The following is a 21,523-nucleotide window of genomic DNA, read 5'->3' as shown; positions in this document are numbered from 1 at the left end:
TTGTTTTTGCCATTTGAATTTGATCACAGCTCTATTATGTACAAATGTTTATTTAAGCTTCTTCTGTAACCAGTTATGAAACATTTGGCATGCATTAAATGTATTTAATCTTATTCATGGGGTCATGGTTAATGCAAATGCCCAATTTTACTCATGTGACCCACAGATATGATGGAGAGCCACTGATGCGGCCCACTCGCTAGCTTAAGTTGCCCATTACTGAAATAGAGGCATGACAGGGCAACTCAGTCTTGTTCGATGCACATCCTGTTCCATGAGATAACTCTAGGATTAGGGTTTTTAGCATGGCAGTGTTTCCCTTCCCTGCCATCTAAAGAGTTTGCGGAGAACATCTCTGTTGATGTTATATCCTCTGCAGCGATTTCATGCTCTACCGAACAGGCTGGAGATGGGACTTCAGCCTCTCACTTGGGAGGAAGTCCTGCCTCAGAGACCCGTCGGCCAATCTGACTAGTTCTTTCGCCCCTGCAGTGTCAGAGGCCAGGACTTAAACTGCATGCAGTCCTCAGACCCCCAAGCTGCGGGAGTCGAGGGACAGTTAAGCACGAGTGTCTCAGGATGGGGAGGAAGAAGCCCAGAGGAGTGGGTATTGGTGAGAGACTGGGGTGTGGTGGTGGGATTACTGCAGGAGTTAAAAGGGAGCTGCTAATGGAAGTCTCCCTCCCTGTCCCATTTTCTTCCCAAGGCCTGAACACACTTCAATCGCAGGCTTCGTCCTGCTGCTGAACAACTCCCGTCTGCCTGAAATGGAGGCTGAGTGGGTGGTGAATAATTGGCCACTTATGGGCCTCAATTAATTTAAGGTGCTCGGGGGCTGCGTTTGTTTTGACTAGTATTGCAGTTGGAGGAGACAACCTTCCAAGCGCAAAATTGCAGAGGTATGGCAGATGTGAACTCACTGGGAAACCTGCCCAATAAATTTAAGGTCACCTCCCCCCCATTGTAAATATGGTAGCAGAGGAACATAAAATTTTGCACAAGGAGGCACTCCTTTTACCGTGGACAACCACATGGGCAGAAGTGTCACCAGCTATAGGAGTTCCAGCTCCAGGCTTTGGAAGTTGAATGGCAGCTGTGGTGAACATACTCGCTTCTAGATTTATGGCCCGGGGGGAGGGGGGGGGGGGGGGGGGGGGGAGGTCATTAATGGGCTGAATGACCTCCTTCTGCAATGTTAATTCTATGATTAAGGAAGCAGATGAACATGGTTCTTTGTCATAAAGTCATACGAGTTTTACAGCACAGAGAGGCCCTTCGGCACCTACCATCAAGCATTTAGCTATTCTAATCCCACTGTCCAGCACTTGGTCTGTAGCTTTGTGTGCAATGGCATTTCAATCTCATCTAAAAAACTTAGTTGTGAGGGTTCCCGCCTTGACCACCCTTTCAGGCATCGAGTTCCAGATTCCAACCACCCTCTGGGTGAAAAAGTTTTTCCTCACATCTCCTCTAAACCTCCTGCCCATTACCTTATGCCCCCCCCCCCCCCCCCCCCCCCCCCCGGTTACTGACCCATCCACTAAGAGGAAAAGTACCTTTCTTTCCACCCTATCTGTGCCCCTCATAATTTTATCCACATCAATCAGGTCGCCCCTCAGCCTTCTCAGCTCCAAAGGAAAACAACGCCAGTCTATTCAGTCTCTCTTCATAGCTGAAGCAATCCAGCCCAGGCAACATCCTGGTGAATCTCCTCTGCACCCTCTCCAGTGCAATCACTTCCTTTCTATAGTGTGGTGGCCAAAACTGTATACAGTACTCAAACCAGCATTTTATACAGCTTCAGCATAACCTCCCTGCTCTTAATTTAATGCTTTGGTTAATAAAGGCAAGAATCCCACAGGCCTTACCTACCTGTCCTGCGGTCTTCAGAGATGTGTGAACTATAACTTTTCTCACAAGTTTGTTGTGTGGCACTGTATCGAATGCCTTTTGAAAGTCCATACACCCAATAATAAAATGGGTTCAGGAACAGAGACATCCAAGGATATATATGCACAAAACATTGAATGTAGCATGGCAGGTTGACAAAGTGGTTAAGACATAGAGAGGTTTAAAGAGAGGTTTAGGAAAAATATGATGAGAGGGATGAGGGACGCAATTTATGCTATAGGATAGAAAAACTGGAGTCATTCTCCTTCGAGAAGGTTGAGGGAAGTGTTCTAAATCATCAGGGGTCTAGGTAGAGTCGAGAGTGTGAAAGTGTTCCATTCGGTGGAATGGTATGAACCAGAGGCACCGCTTTAAGGTGATGTGTTGGCATGAGGAAATGCTTTTCTTTATTACGCAAGTGATTAGAATCTGGAGTACAGTACATGAGGCAGATTGAATTGTGGCTTTAAAAGGGAATTGCAAAAACACCTAAAAAGAAAAAGGTTTGCAGGACTGCAGGGAAAGGGGTTAACCAAATTGCACTTGCAAAGAGCCTTCACAGACACGACCGGCCAAATGCCTCCGATGATTCTATGATTTCCCTCCGGATCTGAAAAGTGATTTTTTAAAAAGACAAAAACAGCTAAACAGATACAAAGCACAGTCAGAATACAGTTTTGTCCATCTTTTTTAACGCTTTTGCTCCATGTTTAAAAACATGAATCCAGTTTAAATTGTCATATAGATATGACGGGTTATATCAGCGCATCTGGACAAAGGCAATCAAAGCCTGGCAAAAGAACAGGAAATTTTAAACACATGTCTTGAGCATCACCAATTTTTATCATTCCACCACTGGTAGCCATGACTTCCATTGCATAAACCCAAACTCTGGAATATCCTGCTACACCTCTCAGCCCCTCTACCTCGCTTACCTCCTTAAGATACTCCTGAAAGCTCTAACTGGTTTACCAGGTTTTTGGTCACCTTACTCAATATCTCCTTATGTGACTTGACATCATTTTATTTTATAATGCCTCTGTAAACACCTTGGGATAATTTATGATGTTAAATGGGTTATATACAGACAAATTGTTGGTTCATATCAAAACATTTTTGGTAAGAAACAGAGTACTGTACATGTAGGAGTCTATTAAATTGTTCATTTTTTTAAAAAAAGGACATTTTAAAATTGGGTTACTCAGATATTGGTAACTAACCAACCCATTCTTAACTATATCAATAAATTTCACCAGGTTATTACTCAAACATATCAAGGAATAAAAAAAATGTTCTTACGCTGCCCGATTATGCTTGGTTATTAGATATTTCACTGTGATTTTGTGAACTAATTTTAGTGGACAGTCGAACTGTATCCTAACCAGCACAATTTGGAACTGCATTTTGGGCCAATTTCTCAATTGCTTGATGTGGAAACCCTACCTCTAAATAAGATGCTCTGCCAAATAAAAACAATTTTACCTCCAAATCGAGCCAGTATTGCTCTGAAATGAGTTATTTAATTCCCCTTAGGGGAATTGCTATGCTGGCAAAGAGCAGGCAATACAATTCATTGTAGAGTGCAGCTTAGTAATGTGACAAAACGCTCCATCAATTATTGTTGGACAATTGAATATCAGTTTAAAGATAATAACTAGTTGCCTTTACTGCATAGTGAGAACAGTAGTCATGCTAATTGTAAGGCACTAATTTCTCTTCTTTAGTTATACAAATTAACTGCATAACCAACCACTGGACTGTGGTTAGCAATGTATGATAATACAATCCTGAAGCTCTTTCATTACTCCGTTTACAATATTGTCAAGTCCAATGAAATGGAAAAAAGCTGATATAATGGGCGGGATTCTCCGACCCCCTGCCGAGTCGGAGAATGGCCGGGGGGGCGGCGTGAATCGTGCCCCCGTCGGCCGCCAAATTCTCCGGCACCGGAGATTCAGCGGGGGTGGGAATTGCGCTGCGCTGTCGGCTGCTGCTTGCAGCGGCCCCCCGGGCGATTCTCCGAAGTCCCGCATGTTCATTTAAAAAAACACTGCACATCTCGAGTCAAGAAACTAAATACACTCAAACTACGAGCTTATTCATGATAGCACAAGACTGAAATAAGCCTTTGAGTTTAATACTGCATCATTACCTTCTCTGCAAGAAATAAATTCATATTTATGTAATTGTCAGATGGAGAGAGACAGATAAAAGGGAGAACGGTCACAGTATTAAAAGGCATCAGTGGGAGGGTGGCGGGGGGGGGGGGGGGGGGGGGGGGAAAGAGGGAAAGAAAGAAACAAAAGAAATGACTTGCATTTTGTAGTGCTGTTCGTGAGCACCCAAAGCAGTTTCACAGTCAATGAAGTCCGGGAAAACTAGAGTCATTTTAACCCTCACAACCATCCCCCCCCAAAAAAAGACACGAAACCCGCATATTTATGGCTTTGATGAATGGGAGCATAGGGCCAAGTGGCCAATCCCATCTCAGGAGATGTGTTGGCCACTGATATCTTTTAACGAGGTTGCAAGCTTGTATTTTTAATATAGACGCGATCTACCGGCTGCGTTGTGCATGAACAGGAGCACAGTGCGTCGATGTCGGGATAGCCAGTACGCCTTGCAAGATCAACGCAGGTCTCGCGAGGTGCCGCACTCAGGATCCCGCCCACAATGGCCAGGACCAAGCCTCGCACACCTAAGTAGGTTTAAAACCCACTTAGGTGCCCGACCCGGGATCTCCCGGCCTCCTCAGGGAGGTCCCACCCAGGCACAGTTCAGTACTGATCCACACAAATGTGGCCCAGGTGGAAGGGCACCCAAGGGGTCTCCCGGGCCATTGGAGGCCCCTGGGGGGGGGGGGGGGGGGGGGCGGGGTCAGGGACAGGACAGGGTGGCTCCCTGGCCCATTTCCCTTGAAAGTGGGCACCATGGCACTGCAAGCCTGGCACTGTCAAGGTGCCAACGTGGCACTGCAAAGCCAGAAGGAGCACTGCCAGGGTGACACTGTCAAGGGTCAGGGCTTGGGGAGGAGCATGAAGGGGCCTCCGGAGGGTTGGAGGGGTGAAGGGTGGGGGTTCGGGCCCAGAAGGAGGCGCATGAAGGTCTGAAAAGAGGGTCCCTCAGCGACCCCTTAGCAGGGTGTCATCACTTGGGGGTGGGGTGGGGTAATGCCCATGTGTGTGGAGGGTGACATTGCCCATGGGTGGGGGGCGTGGGGGACTCAAGCCTACTTGGAGATCAGGGCACCCTTTAAAATGGTGGCTGATCTAGAGAAGCCATCTGGCCAGTGAGTTCAGCTCCCCAAATGATGAAAATATTTCTAAGTGTGGGCTTGACTGGGGAGAAACTCCTCAGGGCCCAAAAAAGTGATCAGGCATGGATAGATAGTGCTGGGTAACTCAGACAGAGCCGGTTGAAACTTGCCACAAATGACACTTAGAAACTTCTCAGTTGGATCGCGACCTATGTTTCTGTTTTGAAATTCATATTGGCAGGTAAAAGGAGACAAGGAGGGCCACATCCATCAGGGCAGTGCTTTTGCTGCACTGCAAACAACCACATCTTGCACAATCTGTCCTTCCCTATGATCTCCCAATAATGCTCATCCCCACATCACCAACCAGAGATCTCCATCTCTCCTCTGACAACACCTAATCACTCCCCTGGTCTCAGATCTTATTGGTGGGCCCCATAAAATCTCTTTGCTCCATGGGCTGTGGACCATTCCAGAACATTCCCAGCCTACCAGGCAGCCCATGCCTGTCACAGAATAAACCATAAATCTAATGTCAAAACTCCAGGGTTTTGGGAAAGTTCACCCGTACGAGTTTCCCAGCTATAAATATAATTCCTCAACCTGTTCTGAAACTGCATCCCAGAATATATGTATACACCAATGATTTACTCTCGTACCAGTACAAGATGTTGAACAAAAGCTGCCTCTATAATAGGTTTTGCAAAGTGTGGATTTGATAACTATGGATCAGTTAATTCTATTGGTGGAATGACTTTCGTAAATCACTTCATTCAGGAGATATGGACGATTTTTGTTCTTCCATATTAAGTGGAAAAGCTGGGTGGATTGTGGCATTTAATGCACAAGCTTGTGTTTTTTCCCTCCCAATAAATTCATGGGTTATAAATTGAGTGAGGTTAACATAGAACAGTACAGCACAGAACAGGCCCTCAATGTTGTGCCGAACAATGATCACCCTACTTTAAACCCACGTAACCCGTATACCCGTAACCCAACAATCCCCCCATTAACCTTACACTACGGGCAATTTAGCATGGCCAATCCACCTAACCCAAATGTGCCCAAATGTGTGAAAAGCACTTCTGCTAGCCTAAGTTCTTATGTTCAGATGCTGAACAGGGAAGATATTATTGAATGTCTTTTGAGTCGATTACGATGGACATATGTTCTCTCAGGTATAGATCGGATTTACAGAAGCAAAATTCTGCAGATGCTGGAAATTTGAAGTAATAGAAAATGTTGGCATCAACTTGAAATGTTAACTCTGTTTATCTCTCCACACATGCTGTTCGACCTGCTGAGTGTTTCCACCATTTTCATTGTTTCATAATAGATTCTTTGCTTGTGTTGAAAAATTCTCATTTATTTTGTATAATTGACGGTAGAGTTGTTAATAAACTTATCAGCAATAAAAAGCAGTGCTGCTCCAAATTGTCAGAAGTGGAACCAACTTAAATCTGGAGTATGACATCCGGAATGGAGTTACCAAATCAGTTAACAAACTTGTCTTTCATACGGAGGTCTGTATTCAGTGTCCTCCATGTCAATTGTTATAGCCTAATGTGAAATGGGTTTGGGCTGCTTCCAATCATTTCCTCATGCAACGCTTCACTAAAATGCAATCACAGTTTCATAGCATCTCTCAGGTGGGAAGAGAAAACTGTTATAGCAAGGCTTTGGTTTTAAAGTGGGGTCTGAAAGAGGGAACCTTCAGGGTGTTCGTAACATCAGATCTTTGGTCATTTGGGAGTCAGATATGCCATATATAGATCAGAGTCTTGCACATTCAGTATCAGAGAAAGTTTTGGCTCGCTCGCACTAAATAATTGGTCACCAGTCGCATACATTTGTGAAATTACTTACATGACGATGAGGTTAGCAGTGCCTGAATTCTCCCGCAACAATTCATTCAATCTGATCTGTCGATATGTCTGAAAGTAGAAATAAAAAGTAGTTGGAAATATGTGCAACACATTGTGAAGTACAAGTACTTGATTGGCATTCTGTTCCTGCGCGTCTGAACCACTACAAGCATTCATCAGAAACTACTCTGAATATCAGCCCTTAAATACATAGTTATATATACTAAAAGCAGAATGTCTGCATGAGGAAGGTCTTGGGAATCCCTTGTTGCATGTTGACTTCCTTACAAATCATCTTTTATCGATCAGTCAAACTCCCACCAGGCATTGCACAGTAATACTCTTTTTAAAAAAAATAATAATATTTTGATTAAAAGAATTGCATTGATAACAAGCAACATCAAATAGCCCAGAAAGTGGCTCTGACATGTTACAGTGTCATAATAGTATAAACAATCATAAACCTTCAACTGATAACTCCCACCAGCCCAACACAAATTACATACCCCCAACATTAATGATAACCACCTCCCCTCCCTCCTCACCGCTGATGGTGACTAATGAATAACCACAACCTCACGTGGAACCCCACCACCGATCCCTTAACGGGTGCACTTGATGTTTTCCAAATATAGAAATCCCATGAGGTCACCCAACCAGGCACGAAGCGGAACGGAAGATCTCCATCGCAGCAGAACCAGCCTCTGCTGGAAGATTTTCTACCATCACCTTTAGAACCAACTCAATCGCATTGTGCCTACTTTATCTTGCGACATCAACATCAACTGAAAAGAGAATCCTGCAACACCAGTCTCCAGCCGGCCAAACTAGAAATGCTGACTTGAAAATAAATTCCTTCTTGGACTCAGAATTGGGCACTCTGCAACTTGAGAGCCAATACTCAGTTTTCCTACGGTCCTTGTACCATAAAACTTACTTTTCTCTACCTGCACCCCCTTCCCTTACTCTGCAAATGTGGAATGGGAAGTTGGGGACACTCCATTTGGGGATTTTGAATGTGTGAAATAAAATAACCACCTGAATTAATCCTAACTCGGGTTTTCTGTAAATTATTAGTAAATCTGAGTCAGGCAAAATAGAGGTGTTGGGAAAATTACACCACTGTTTATTCTTTCAAACAAATAAGTGCTGTTTGAACTGATCCCCACTCTGTATGTAACACTACCAATACCTAAGCAATATTCAAGTTTTACAGCGACTTGAGCTTTATCCAAAGTCGGGAGCTTGTGAAAGGAAGTGTTTGGAAAGAAAGTAGAGATTTGATAAATGCAGATGAGGAGAGAGTTGAAGGCAAGGATTAATAGTTGCAGCTTATTTTGGTTTTGACCGGTTGTGAATTGGTTAAAGGTTCAATCATCACAAAAACAAAGAAGTCCACAGAGACTAGCCTCATCGCCAAAATGAGCAAACATATATTACATAAACAAAATCTAAAATAAGAACAAAGCAGGGAATCATAACAATATAGTCCAGGGGTGAGAAGAACTCTCAAATCTTGCAAACTTCAACTGCTCATAGTCATTACTCTTAAAACCCCATTAACCAGAGATGGCTCTTTCAAAAGGTGGCACTGGTTTGACAGGCTATATGATTTTATGACTGCCCTATTTTGTGCGATGGATGCATGGGTCAGCTCACAGGCTGGCAGAGAGGAATTCCATGTGTCCTTTACTCTGAACAAAATACTAACATCTGCTTTTAGTTGATGCTCATGGCCAATGTTCAATTATTTGGGCATCGCAATCATGATGAATGCATCAGATTTGGTTAGAGTTTACTTCTCAGTCAGGCCAGGCATCATATGCATGCAACAATTGTTGGAGAGATTGTCCTATATCACCTGATCCTTTGGGAAAACCATTATTATTAATTGGCGAGAGGCACGATTGAGGTTTCAGTCAACGTGATCATGTTGGTAGGGCATACAGAAGCATGCAGATTATTTAAGAATATGCCGATTGGGAGCTTGACTGATCAGTACTGCTTTCCTCTATGGACTCGGTTGTTCAGAAACAACAGTAGAATTCAGCAGCAGCGATCATCCACCTGGCAAATAGGCCAGCACTGACAAGGAATGAATTATATTACTGCAGATGAAAGACAACTCCATTGACAAAGTGAAATAAAAACAGAAAGTGCTGGAAATACTCCACAGGTCAGGCACATCTGTGAAAGAGAAACAAGTCAATGTTTTAGATCAATGCCCTTTCACAGAATAGGAAAAAGTTAAGAGCTGTAATTGGTTTTAAACAAGGAATGCCTGCGATGGGGTGGAAGGCAGGTGGGTAAATGACAAAAGGGATAATGATGCTAAGCAAAAGGAGATGGTATTGGAATAAGGGAAGAAAATAAAAGGTGCACCTGGAGGTGTAAATGGAACAGAATGATCATTAACATCTGCTCTCTGACAAAATGGGGGCAAAGGTTATGATCTGAAGATGTTGGACTCAATTCAGTGTCCAAAGAGCCATAAAATAGAAAGATCAGCTGTTGTTCTTCAAACTTCATCGAAACAGTACAAGAGGCAGTGGACAGAGAGGTCAGGGTGGGGTGATGTATTAAAATGACAGGTGACTGGGAGCTTGGGGATCATACTTGACCATGAACTAAGGTGTACTGCAAAACAGTCATCCAATCTGCATTTGGTTTCCCCAATCTAAAGGAGACCATTGCATGAACAGCAAGTACTCTTGGGGATTAGACAGCCCCAATCCTTTTACATCCCGATCAGCATATCCTGAGGTCTCTGCTTAACCCTTGAAAAGTGGCACAGCAAATTGCATCCACCGTCACCTTACTTCACTCAGCTGAACTTGCACTCATATTGAATAACTTCTTCGCCATTCATTTACTTAAATTAAAAGATGTTGCTACAGGTACCCTTTTGGGTCCGAGCTGTGTGTGTCTATTCACAGGACATATGGACCTTTCTTCCAGTCCAACTCTGGTCCTCTCCCTTGATCTTCCTATGGCACATGGGTGTCTGTATTGGTGCAATTCCTGGTCTTGCCCAGAGCTAGAAAATTTCATGCTTGCTTCGCCCAAAGGCTTGTGAATCTTTGAAATTCTCCACGCTGGAGGGTTGTGGATATTCCATTGCTGAATTTGTTAAAGGCTGGGATAGACAAACTTTCATCTCTCATGGAATTAAGAGAATAGAGAGTGTGCAGGAAAATGGAGTTGAAGCACACGATCAGCCATGATCATATTGAATGGCAGAGCAAGATCAATGGGTGATATGGTCTTCTCCTGCTTCTATTTCTTACCTTTCTCTCACCTTCCAATGGTCCATCTTAGACTGATCTCTTTAAATCCCAGACTTCTGGCTCTCTCTTTAAGGAGGAAAGGCTGCCAATCAATATCTACTATAAGCCAACAAACTCCCCTACTGCCTTTACTACCCCCCCCCCCCCCCCCCCCCCCCACAAAACCTGGGCTGACAGGGCCCTTGACCGTCTCCGATCCATTTCCCAAACTTCTGTTCCTAACTGTTTCCTTAGTTCCCCTTGTACTTGCCTTCCAAGTCCAACCTCCGTATTTTCAAAACACAGAAAATAGGAGCAACTATTCAACTAATAGCCTAATCCTGCCTTCCTCCCCAATTATCCTCTGATCCTCGTCTTCCCAAATGCTATATCGAACTGCTTCGTGAAAACAGAGGGCTGGATTCTACATTTCAGAGACTAAATGTTGACGCCGGGACAGAATCAGCAAAACTGGCGCCGGTCCCAGAGTAATTCTGGAATCGTTAATGGGCTAGTGCCGGTGCCACGTGGAACACCAGTGATTGCAATGAAAAACGTGTCTGATTCACCAGGGCCGGGATTGCCACTCGAGAGGCTGACAAGCTGCAGCCTCATAGCATTCCACTCCCCACACCCACTCATTCCAGCCAATAAGATGGTACTGGTTGCGCTGGAGCATGTCCATCCAGTTGCTGTGTCGGCTGGGGCCAGAGGATAGTTAGGAGGATGGCCTAAGGGACACCCATACGTCCCATGGCACTAAGTTCACAGTGGGCAGTCAGTACCTTGCAGGTTGTGGCAATGGTCAATGACGATCCAACCTGACCCCACGGCCCACCTCCTGGCTGTCCCCCCCCCCCCCCCCCCCCCCCCCCACCCCATACCCAGCCCTGGCAGAAGCCCTCCGGCCAGCAGCACAACTGCAGCACACTATTGCGATGTTGCACACTTTTCTACCTCCTCCCCTCAGCAGCCATGGTGCCCGTTTCCCGATTTTTAAAATCACAAGTGAAACTCGCCGCCGGTAATTCCTCCAGGCGGAGCATAGTGGAGGTCCTGAAGAATACCAGGTTAGGCCCGCTCATGATATGCCAGCAGTTTAGTGCACATTCAGAGCAGAACGAATTGACGTCACTGTTGTGGCAATGGAATATGGCATTTTGTCGAGAGCCCGCCGCCGGCACCGATTTGCGCCTCAAGCCCTATTGTTTTCTAGATTCCGGCATCGGTCAACGGAGAATCCTGCCCACAATGTTTTGACATCAACTGCTTTCTGTGGTAACGGATTTCACAGACTCGCCTCTCTCTGGATGTAGAAATTTCTTCTCATCCCAGTCCCAACGGGCCTACCCTGTATCCTCAGACTGTGACCCCTGGTTCTGGACTCTTCCACCGTCAGGAACATCCTACGTGCACATACCCGTTCTCGGCCGGTTTGCATTTTACAGGTTTCTATGACCTCATTCTTCTGAACGCCAGCAAATAGAATCCCAACCGACTCAATCGCTCCTCATAATTTGGTCCTGCCATTCCAGGATTTTGGGCCATCCATCCCAGGAATCAATCTACACTCCCTCTGGAGCAAGAACATCCTTCCTCAGGTAAGAAAACCGATACTGCACACAATATTCCAGGTGTGGCCTCACTATATATAATGTATAATTACAGAAAGACATCCCTGCTCATGTACTCAAACCCTCACTATGAAGGCCAATGTATCATTTGCCTTCTTTACTGCCTGCTGCGGCTGCAAGAATAATAATAATAATACTCGTTTATTGTCACACGTATGAAGTTACTGTGAAAAGCCCCTAGTCGCTACATTCCAGCACCTGTTCGGGTAAGCTGGTACGGGAATTAAACTGCACTGCTGACCTTGTTCTGCATTACAAACCAGCTGTCTAGCCCACTGAGCTAAACCAGCCCTCCAGCTTACCTTCAGTGACTGGTGTACAAGGATACTTAGGTCTCATTGCACATTCACATGGAACCATAGAATCTCTACAGAGCAGAAGCAGGCTATTCAGCCCATCGAGTCTGCACTGACCCTCTGAAAGAGCACCCTAGCTAGGCCCATTCCCCCACCCTATCCCCGGAACTCCACCTAACCGAAGGGGAAATTTTATCTTGGCCAATCCACCTAACCTGCACATCTTTGCACTGTGGGAGGAAACCGGAACACCTGGAGGAAAACCACGCAGACACAGTGCTGAGAGATAACAGGGATAACCACTGTGGGCATTCCACTTAATTCTCAAAACTACTTCAGCGTGATACAAGTATAAGTATGTGAAAAAGACCCAAAATACACCAACAGTCCTGAGAAATGGCCTTTGTCAAGGTCAATCATTTTGATTCAAGACTGTGACTCTGTTCTGAAAGAAAAGCAGGCGCTGCCATTTTTGGTAATCATAAAGGTCACTTTTATGCAAGCCACACTCTGCCCAGATGAATAAATATGGCTCCAGGTGCTGAGGGCTGCACAGAAGAGTGCAGCGCGAGGCTGATGGACAATCATCTTGGGCCCAACAAGTGGAAGCGGACTGCGTGGGCACAACGCCAACCCCCCCCCCCCAGCACGATCTGTGGTGCCGATCATTTTACACAAGTCGTAGATAGAATTTACAGTGCCATTCGGCCCATCAAGTCTGCACCGGCTCTTGGAAAGAGCACCCTACCCAAGCACACAACTCCACCCTATCCCCATAACCCAGTAACCCCATCCAACACGAAGGGCAATTTTGGACATGAAGGGACAATTTACCATGGCCAATCCACCTAACCTGCACATCTTTGGACTGTGGGAGGAAACCGGAGCACCCGGAGGAAACCCACGCACACACCGGGAGAACGTGTAGACCCCGCACAGATAGTGACCTAAGCCGGGAATCGAACCTAGGACCCTGGAGCTGTGAAGCAATTGTGCTAACCACTATGCCACCATTGAAAAAAAAACACACGGTAATAAAAGCCATTTGTATCCTGAGCGATCAGCACGATACGTAACCATACCCCTATGATTTACCAGAACCCATCAGTGGTGTCAATGGAATGGTCGTTTTTGAGTCGCATGTAAATTTATTATTGTAAAGAGGCTTTTTAATGTGTGTGTGTGTGTGTGTGTGTGTGTGTGTGTGTGTGTGTATTACAGAGAGAGCAGGGACAGGGGGGGGGGGAAAAACACAGTCTTTCTCATCCGGCGCAAAGTCGTGGAAACTTCAAGAACAAAGACTCCTGTGGGAATTTGCTGTCATTTTAATATAATGGCCGTCTGCATTATTTGGGATACGAGTGATAAATAGATGGTTTATCATGAACGGGTTACCGGCAAATCCTGCTGGGTCCATATTTCCACCCATTTTGTTTGAAACATTTTGAAAGTCTGTGTATTCCCTTGCTGAATGGGGAAGGCGGCACCACCCAAGTTGCAGGAAATTACACTCATTTTGACATAAATCAACAAATATGTACCGATAGATTATTGTTCATTTTGCCCTTTCAGTCTCTGCCGATGGACACTGGAGTGGTGAATTTGGCAGAGCACATACCTTCTTGCAGCCTGAACTAAATTCAGCTTTTGGCCTCATGTAAATACCAGCAGGCTGCCAGTGGGATCTTACAGCACCCCAGTTAGAAAGTGGGATTGTGGGTGAAAAAAAGTTGAGTGTTCCATAAATCACCGACAACAATTCCCCTCCCCTAATTTATAGCCATCCAGATAATAATCTGCCTTCTTGTTTTTGCTACCAAAGTGGATATCCAAGTTGTGCTGCATCCGTCATTCATTTGCCTACTTAAGTTGTCCAAGTCACACTGAAGGATCTCTGCATCCTCCTCACAGCAAACCCTCCCACTCATTTGTGTCATCTGCAGATTTGGATATGTTACATTTAGTTCCTTCATCTAATTTAATCACTTGGGTCCTAGCACAAAGACCTGTTTACTCCTACTCTTTCTGCCAACCAGTTTCCTGTCCACCTCAATACACGACCTCCAATCCATTGTGCTTTAAATTTACACGCTAATGTCTTAAACGTGACTTTGTCAAAGCCTTCTGAAAGTCCAAATAAACCACATCCACTGGCTCCCAGCTCCCTTTCATCAATTGTACTAGTTACATCCTTGAAGAATTCCAGTAATTTGTCAAGCATGACTTCCCTTCCATAAATCCATGCTGACTCTGTCCAATCCTGCCACTGTTTTCTAATTATTCTGCTCTAAAATCTTTGACAATGGATTCTAGAATTTTCCCTACTACCAAAGTCAGGCTGACTGGTCTATAATTTCCTGTTTTCTCTCTACCTCCCTTTCTAAATAGTGGGGTTACATTAGCTACTGTCCAATCTGAAGGAACTGTTCCAGGGTCTGTAGATTTTTGAAAGATGACCACCAATGCATCCACTATTCCTCGGGCCACTTCCTATAGGTACACTGAGATGGAGATCACCAGGACAGGAAGATTTATTAGCCTTCGATCTCATCAATTTCCCCAATACAATTTCTCTACTAATACGGAACTCGTTCAGTTCCTCCCTCTCACTAAACCGTGATCCCCATTAATTTTGGCATGTTATTTGCATGTCCTCCTTTGTGAAGACAGAACCAAAGTATGTATTTAGTTAGTCAGCCATTTCTTTGTTGGCCATTATAAATTCCTCCATTTCTGTTTGTAAAGGGCCTACATTTGTTGTAGTCTATTTTCTCCTTTTTCATTAATCCCTTGGTCCTCTTTTGCTAAATTTTAAACTGCTCCCAATCTCAGGTCTTTTGTTTTTTTCTGGCCAATTTATATGCCTCTTCCTAGGATCTAATACCATCTCTAATTTCCCTTGTAAGCCATGATTGGCCTCCCTTCATCATGTTTTACTTTTGTGCCAGACAGAATAAGCGATTGCTGTAGTTCCTCATTGCGCTCCTTGAATGTTTGCCATTGTCTATCTACTGTCATCCCGTCAAGTAACATTTCCCAATCCATAACCAACTCACACCTCATATCATTGTAGTTTCAGGACCCTAGTCTCCAATTCAGCTGCGTCACTCTCCACCTTGATGAAAAATTTTATTATGGTCACTCATACCAAGGGGTCTTGCACAACTAGACTACCAATGATTCATTTCTCATTAAACAATACCCAGTCTAGGATGGCCTGTTCTCTCGTTGGTTGCTCAACGTATTGGTCCAGAAAACCATCTCTTTGACACTCCAGGAATTCCTCTGCTACGATACTGTGGCTAATTTGATTTGCCCAATCCATATGCAGATTAAAATCAGTCATAATTACACAAGTTCCTTTATCACATGCATCCCTAACTTCCTGTCTGATGCAATTCCCAACATCACTAATACAGTTTACGATTCAATATATAATCCCGGCTAATGTTTTATAGATTCTACATTGTCAAAACCAATATATTGCCCCCCATTGCGTTAATTTCCTCTTTAACCAGCAGTGCAACTCCACCGTCTTTTCCTTTTCTCTGTCTTTCCTAAATACGGAATACCCCTGAATGTTCAATTCTCATTGCCAGTCACCCTGCAGCCATGTCTCCGTAATCCCGACTATATCACACTCATTTACATGGATCATCCACTACCTCCAGCTCATTGCAACTAACACGGCTTCCTCTCGCCTCTCAGTTTTCAGCATTCCAACAGGGCCATTCCCTCTTTGACGCCCTGGTTCATTCCTCATTCACCTCGGACATCCCCTCCCCTTGCCACAGAATATTTCCACGCAAGCACAGGAGATGATACACCGGCGATCTTACTTCCTTCCTTCCCGCTGGTCAGTGCCCAAAACACTCCATCCAAGTGAATCAGCAATTCAATTACACTTTCAATTCGAGCAGACTTCACAATGCAGTCTCCTCTATATTGGGAAACACTAAATGTTGATGGAGTGACCACTTTATGGGGCAGCTCCATTCAGCCTGTAAGTATGATCCCAATATTCCAATCATTTGCATTTAAATTCTAGCCTTTAAATTAGCCTCACTCCCGCTCCGACCTCTCTCTCTCTCCTTGGCCTCCTGCACTTAACGTGTAGCCACCTGGGGTGGCCACGTCCAGATTCCAAAATGGACACTCGCAAGGAGTACAGGGAAAAACGGACAACGTTAGAGAAAACAAGCAGATGCAAGGTTTCCTGTGTATTAAGATTTGCAAAACCCAGACAGAACTGAAACCAATAGCCATTAGCATATTAATGAGCTATCTCCAGGGACAAAAAGAAACATTGAAACAATCGAGACCAGGACAGACTCCCCGGTGCCAGTGGGAGCTAAAACAAAGGCAGGCCAACGGCCACATAGGGCCCGCCCAACGATCAGGGAACACCTCCGGTATTGGAGAAAATCAATACGAACGATTGGGACATGGTCCAATTAATTGGTACCAAGTCCGGGGTCTGCCCAGAAGGGCGCAAAACCCCTGGAGAGTTCAGTTCGTTCTCTTGGAAGAACTCTCACCTTGGCTTTGGCTCTCAACGACGAGAGGCCCGCCAAGCACCAACCAAGTAAGTCTAAGGTCAACGCATGGTACGGGATAGACACTCCTAGCTACTATCCTATCCCAGTTCGAAGCCAGCAGTATCAGAACCGGACAACGGCCATTGTTCCTCTGACTGAGTGGGCCATTCGAAGCTAAGTAGAGGCTTTTAGTAGTGGTGGTAGTTTAGCCAATAGAGTTTATGCAAGAGTAATAATTGACTGTGTGTAAATAAATGTGTATTGATTTCAAACTTACTAACTGGTGTATTGAGTCATTGATCAATACTTGGCTTTGAACCCTGTGGTGGTATCAGAAAGATACCTGGCGACTCTTGAGCAAAGGTAATTAAAACAGTGCAAATTAAGGGAAAGCATAACAAGCAACAAACGCTCAAGGTAAGCTTGAAGAAAGCATCTCATCTTTTGATTAGGCAAATGTATAGCCTCTGGTCTCAAAACCAAGTTCAATCATTTCAGATCATAGCTTCTGACCCTATTTTCTTCAGAAGGCAGCTATTAGTGATGATCGTTCTTCTCATTTACCCCTAAATCGATAGTCTCCCTTTGCTTTGCACGATTATGCTTTTTATCATCTGATCTCTCCTGCCTTGCACCCAATCACAAACTTTCTCTATTCCCTTTTGCTTAACCCATCCCCAAGTTCTTCCGTTTCTGATGAATGATCATCAACCCAAAATGTTATTTCTGTTGCTCTCTCCACAGATGTCATCAGACCTCTATTATTTCCAGCATTTTGCTTTGATTTATTATTATAAACTTTGGTCTTGTGTTTCATTTTGCATTCGGCTGTTTCCACCATGGACTGATGAGGCAAAGTGGTTCAAACAATTCTAAAAAAATGCAGACCTTCATTCTGTAGATCTCAAGCTCATTATCCGTGATCCTCCATGGTTCCTCCTCCTTCATTTTCTCAGATGCTTCTTGTTCTTTGTCATCCTCGTGAAGTCTGAACGGTTCAATCATTTCTTCAAAAGCTGCAATACTGTTTCATAAAAACAAATTCAGTGAACGTGGGTGCAACATTTTGATACAGTACTGAATGTATTCCAATAGCCATGACCAGGAACTTCAACAGCTCAAAAAAAAATGCAAAATAACAGATGGCTTATAATGAGAAAAGGTCAGGATTTAGTGAATTTTTAATGCGTTTAGGATCAGTAATTAATTACATTCCAGGGCTGTATTATCATCATGAAATCTATTTAAACATAAAATTCACTTACTTGTCTTTGCTTGGCTTAGTATTCATATCCCCGAGAACAGTAATGTCTGAAAAATCTATCCTGAACTTGCTGAGTAAAGTGGCCATTCTGAAAGTCAATTTTAAGGATCTTTAATTAATGACAGTATTTCCCACATTCAAAAGTGCAAAATAAATGCTGGTAAAGCTTCCCACTCGACACTTAGAGGGAAATTCCATAGGGAATGTTGTTGTATATACTGCAGCATAATGCCCTGCAGTTCTTCTGAGATTGCTGATTGCTATAATAGCAGAAGTAAGATAGCTATCCTGGTTACAGTTACATAGAACATAGAACAGTACAGCACAGAACAGGCCCTTCGGCCCTCGATGTTGTGCCGAGCAATGATCACCCTACTTAAACCCACGTAACCCGTATACCCGTAACCCAACAAGCCCCCATTAACCTTACACTACGGGCAATTTAGCATGGCCAATCCACCTAACCCGCACATCTTTGGACTGTGGGAGAAAACCGGAGCACCCGGAGGAAACCCACGCACACACGGGGAGGACGTGCAGACTCCACACAGACAGTGACCCAGCCGGGAATCAAACCTGGGACCCTGGAGCTGTGAAGCATCGATGCTAACCACCATGCTACCGTGAGGCCCCTTGCTACCGTGAGGCCCCGTTTGGGAGTTGTTTCAGAAAGTCTCTTAATGGAGTATAGATAATGTGAAATGCGAGATATCTTTATTCATGCAATACAGAAACTGGTAGCAATCGGTTGCTCAAGTTACCTACACAAATTCACTCAGAAAATTTACTTGATGTTGAGCCACACTGTCTAACATACAAATAACTTATGAGAATAGAACCAGATGTCTACTATTTACAATTCCGCAACCACACAAACATATAACTTTTAGTTTTGCTAAAATAAATAAAATTACTCACGTTCTCCTGTCGTGGTCTATCCTGTTTATTTTCCCACCAATGAACACTCTGATCTTGCAATCTTTCCACTTTTTCTTCGTAGTGAGAAGATACGGGATAAGTAGCGTCAGGCCTATCAAAGCAGAACATTGCTGTTACATTTAGTCGTTCCAAAACTTTCCTTTCCAGCTCATTTCCAAAGTAGAACTTAGCAAACAAACAAACAAAAAGAACTGGGAACTATTATCCGATGGGGCCAGTTTATTTGTACAACTTAAGGAAATGAATTGCAGAACAAAAGTTATACCTCCATCATCAAAAAGCCACCAGACGTCAATCGTCCCTTTGCCCTGTTTCTTCTGGAAGCGAGAGCTGGCCTGAAGCAGCTTCTGATCAGTCACATTCAAAGGCACAGATGGACCTTTAGCCTCTACATAAAGTGTCACGCAAAATTAGGCATTTTTCCAAAGACGTGAAAATCATTGCAAGCAGTAATTAGAGTTCAAATGATTTCAAAAGGAAAAAGTTGATTATAGTGATTGGAGTCTTGCAGAGAACCAGAAGGATTCCCTAAATTTCCATTTTCTGCATTTTATTTTTGATGGCCCTTTTTCATGAAAATGTTGCGAGTGATCCAGGGCATTTTCTTTGTGATGAAGTGCATCTGTATGGATTTATTTTACCAGGTCTGGCAAACTTTCTTCCCAAAGCACTTTCCTTATTTCAGCCCATCTCAAATTTGCCGAGTAGCAGCTTGCCACCACCTTCTAAAGGGCAAATAAGGATGGCCAAGCAGGTGATGCTCACATCCCATGAAAGAGTAATGTTTTTCTTAAAGCATTTCATTGCTGCCCACTCCCAACCCAAATATTCTAACATTAGCAATTCATCCAAATATTTAATCATGCAGCAACTATTACATTTAGAAATGTCTTAAATGGACCGATTATAAAAAGGCAGCTACTGACTCTGATTAAGTCTTGCAAGTGCCAGTAAAATGTCATCACTACAAGATCAGTGCTTGCATTGATCTATATAACTTACTTCTATCAAGCACAACAGCGGCCCGTAACTTCTCAAAATGGCAATCTCCGGCGGATTGCCACTCGAGACGGACTTGCCCACGGTGGGGTTCTGAAGCTCCTATCTCGTCCAACTTTCCTCACTCAGGCTGGATGAGTCAGGAGCAGCAGCGGAACACCCCAGGTTGCATCAGCATGGAGTATCTGGGGCACAGAGAGGTAAAGAAATGTTCCCTTTTTAATGGCACTAGTTGCCATAAAGGAGATGCCTAAAGAGACAATTAAAAGGGAAGTGTTGCAGATGGAGGTCGGACCGCCAGCATCGAAGTTAGGCGCCGGGGGGGGGTGGGGGGTTGTTCATGTTACACCAGGAGGCGGTGATCGGGTCCATCTGGGAAGGGATGACACTCTAGGGTCACATGGGGATGGGTGTCCCCCTTTGGGGGTAGTGTGTGGGGAGGGTGTCCTGTGCGACACTGGGTCTGGGTTTTAAAAAAGTTATTCTGGAATTATTTCCTCCAACTCTTTCCTAGACAGATTTCTCAGCACATCATTGGGGTACTCCCGAGCTGCGATGCTGGGCACTATGGGCCATTTCTCTTTTTTATATGTTTTTCAATGAAACTATTTTTTCAAAACAAGATTGCATAGCAGACTTTCATGATCTCACTAAATCGGATTCCATTCTCTGACAGTTAGTAGATTCATACCGTCAACAAGAGGGAGTAAGTTATTCCTGGGCCAATTATCGACCACTGATTTGAGGTACTGGAGCCACAATTCACATTTATATGCACACTGGTACAGAGTAAGCAACCTCATTCCAGTGAAGGATACCACAGTAAAGTGAAGCTTCTTTGTTGGTCCGTTGAAAAAGGAAGGTGGTCTCTGGTAATATGAACAGCCTGCAACCCCACACTGTACACTCCCAATATTCACAAGTAAAACAACAAAACATTTCAGTTTCCTCCCTCCACCACAAACACATTGAAAAATAAATTGATAGGTTATACACATTTTGCTATATAGCTTGGAATCCATGTTATAGTGCAAACCACAAACACGAACAGAACAGACCGAGGAACAGAAGGCATCTTTAGCTTTCACACAATTTAAATTATTGTAAGTAAAGCAAAAGGTAGCAACAAATACAAGTACATATTAAATTGATCAGTCTCAAAGAGAAAAATAGATTTCCATTTGAGTGTAGACCTTTGTCATTTCTGATAAAGGGCTACACCTAAAAACATCAATATATCTGTTTTCAGGTGCTGATTGAGTAGCTTCATAGTTGCAATATTTTCTGTTTTTATTTCCAATACTCAAATCTGCAATTTGAAGGCAGATTTGTGACTTTAGACAGCTATCATAGAAGTTGTATTCAGCTGGCAGAGTTATTGGAGCTATTTAGAAATGTGCAACTAAATGTTCCACGAGTGGGAATTGCACAAACTTTAAAATAAGAATCAGCACCAGCTAATACAGGAGGGGAAGCCGGGGTTGGGACAAGGATATGGGAGAGAAAGGGAGCAGAGATTCTGCAAACAAGATACAACTCTTGAGGTATTCAAAACAAAGGAAAGCCTTACAAAATG

At 44.0% G+C, this 21,523-nt stretch overlaps 1 protein-coding gene across 2 annotated transcripts in view; it reads right to left on the bottom strand.

Annotated features, from left to right (window-relative positions):
- The window catches only part of slc12a2 (solute carrier family 12 member 2), a 267,674-nt gene that overhangs the window by 4,868 nt on the left and 241,283 nt on the right, over positions 1 to 21,523 (bottom strand). For both annotated transcript variants that reach the window (XM_038804704.1, XM_038804705.1), the window contains 5 exons: positions 19,214 to 19,336; positions 18,928 to 19,039; positions 18,011 to 18,097; positions 17,634 to 17,769; positions 7,013 to 7,080 (listed from right to left, as the gene is read on the bottom strand). In XM_038804704.1, the coding sequence (XP_038660632.1) occupies positions 7,013 to 7,080; positions 17,634 to 17,769; positions 18,011 to 18,097; positions 18,928 to 19,039; positions 19,214 to 19,336 (526 nt within the window). The remainder of the gene's footprint in view (positions 1 to 7,012; positions 7,081 to 17,633; positions 17,770 to 18,010; positions 18,098 to 18,927; positions 19,040 to 19,213; positions 19,337 to 21,523) is intronic.

Source organism: Scyliorhinus canicula, chromosome 8 (assembly GCF_902713615.1).
Source record: "Scyliorhinus canicula chromosome 8, sScyCan1.1, whole genome shotgun sequence".
NCBI classification, from domain to species: Eukaryota; Metazoa; Chordata; class Chondrichthyes; order Carcharhiniformes; family Scyliorhinidae; genus Scyliorhinus; species Scyliorhinus canicula.
This window is presented reverse-complemented; position numbering and strand designations above follow the sequence as displayed.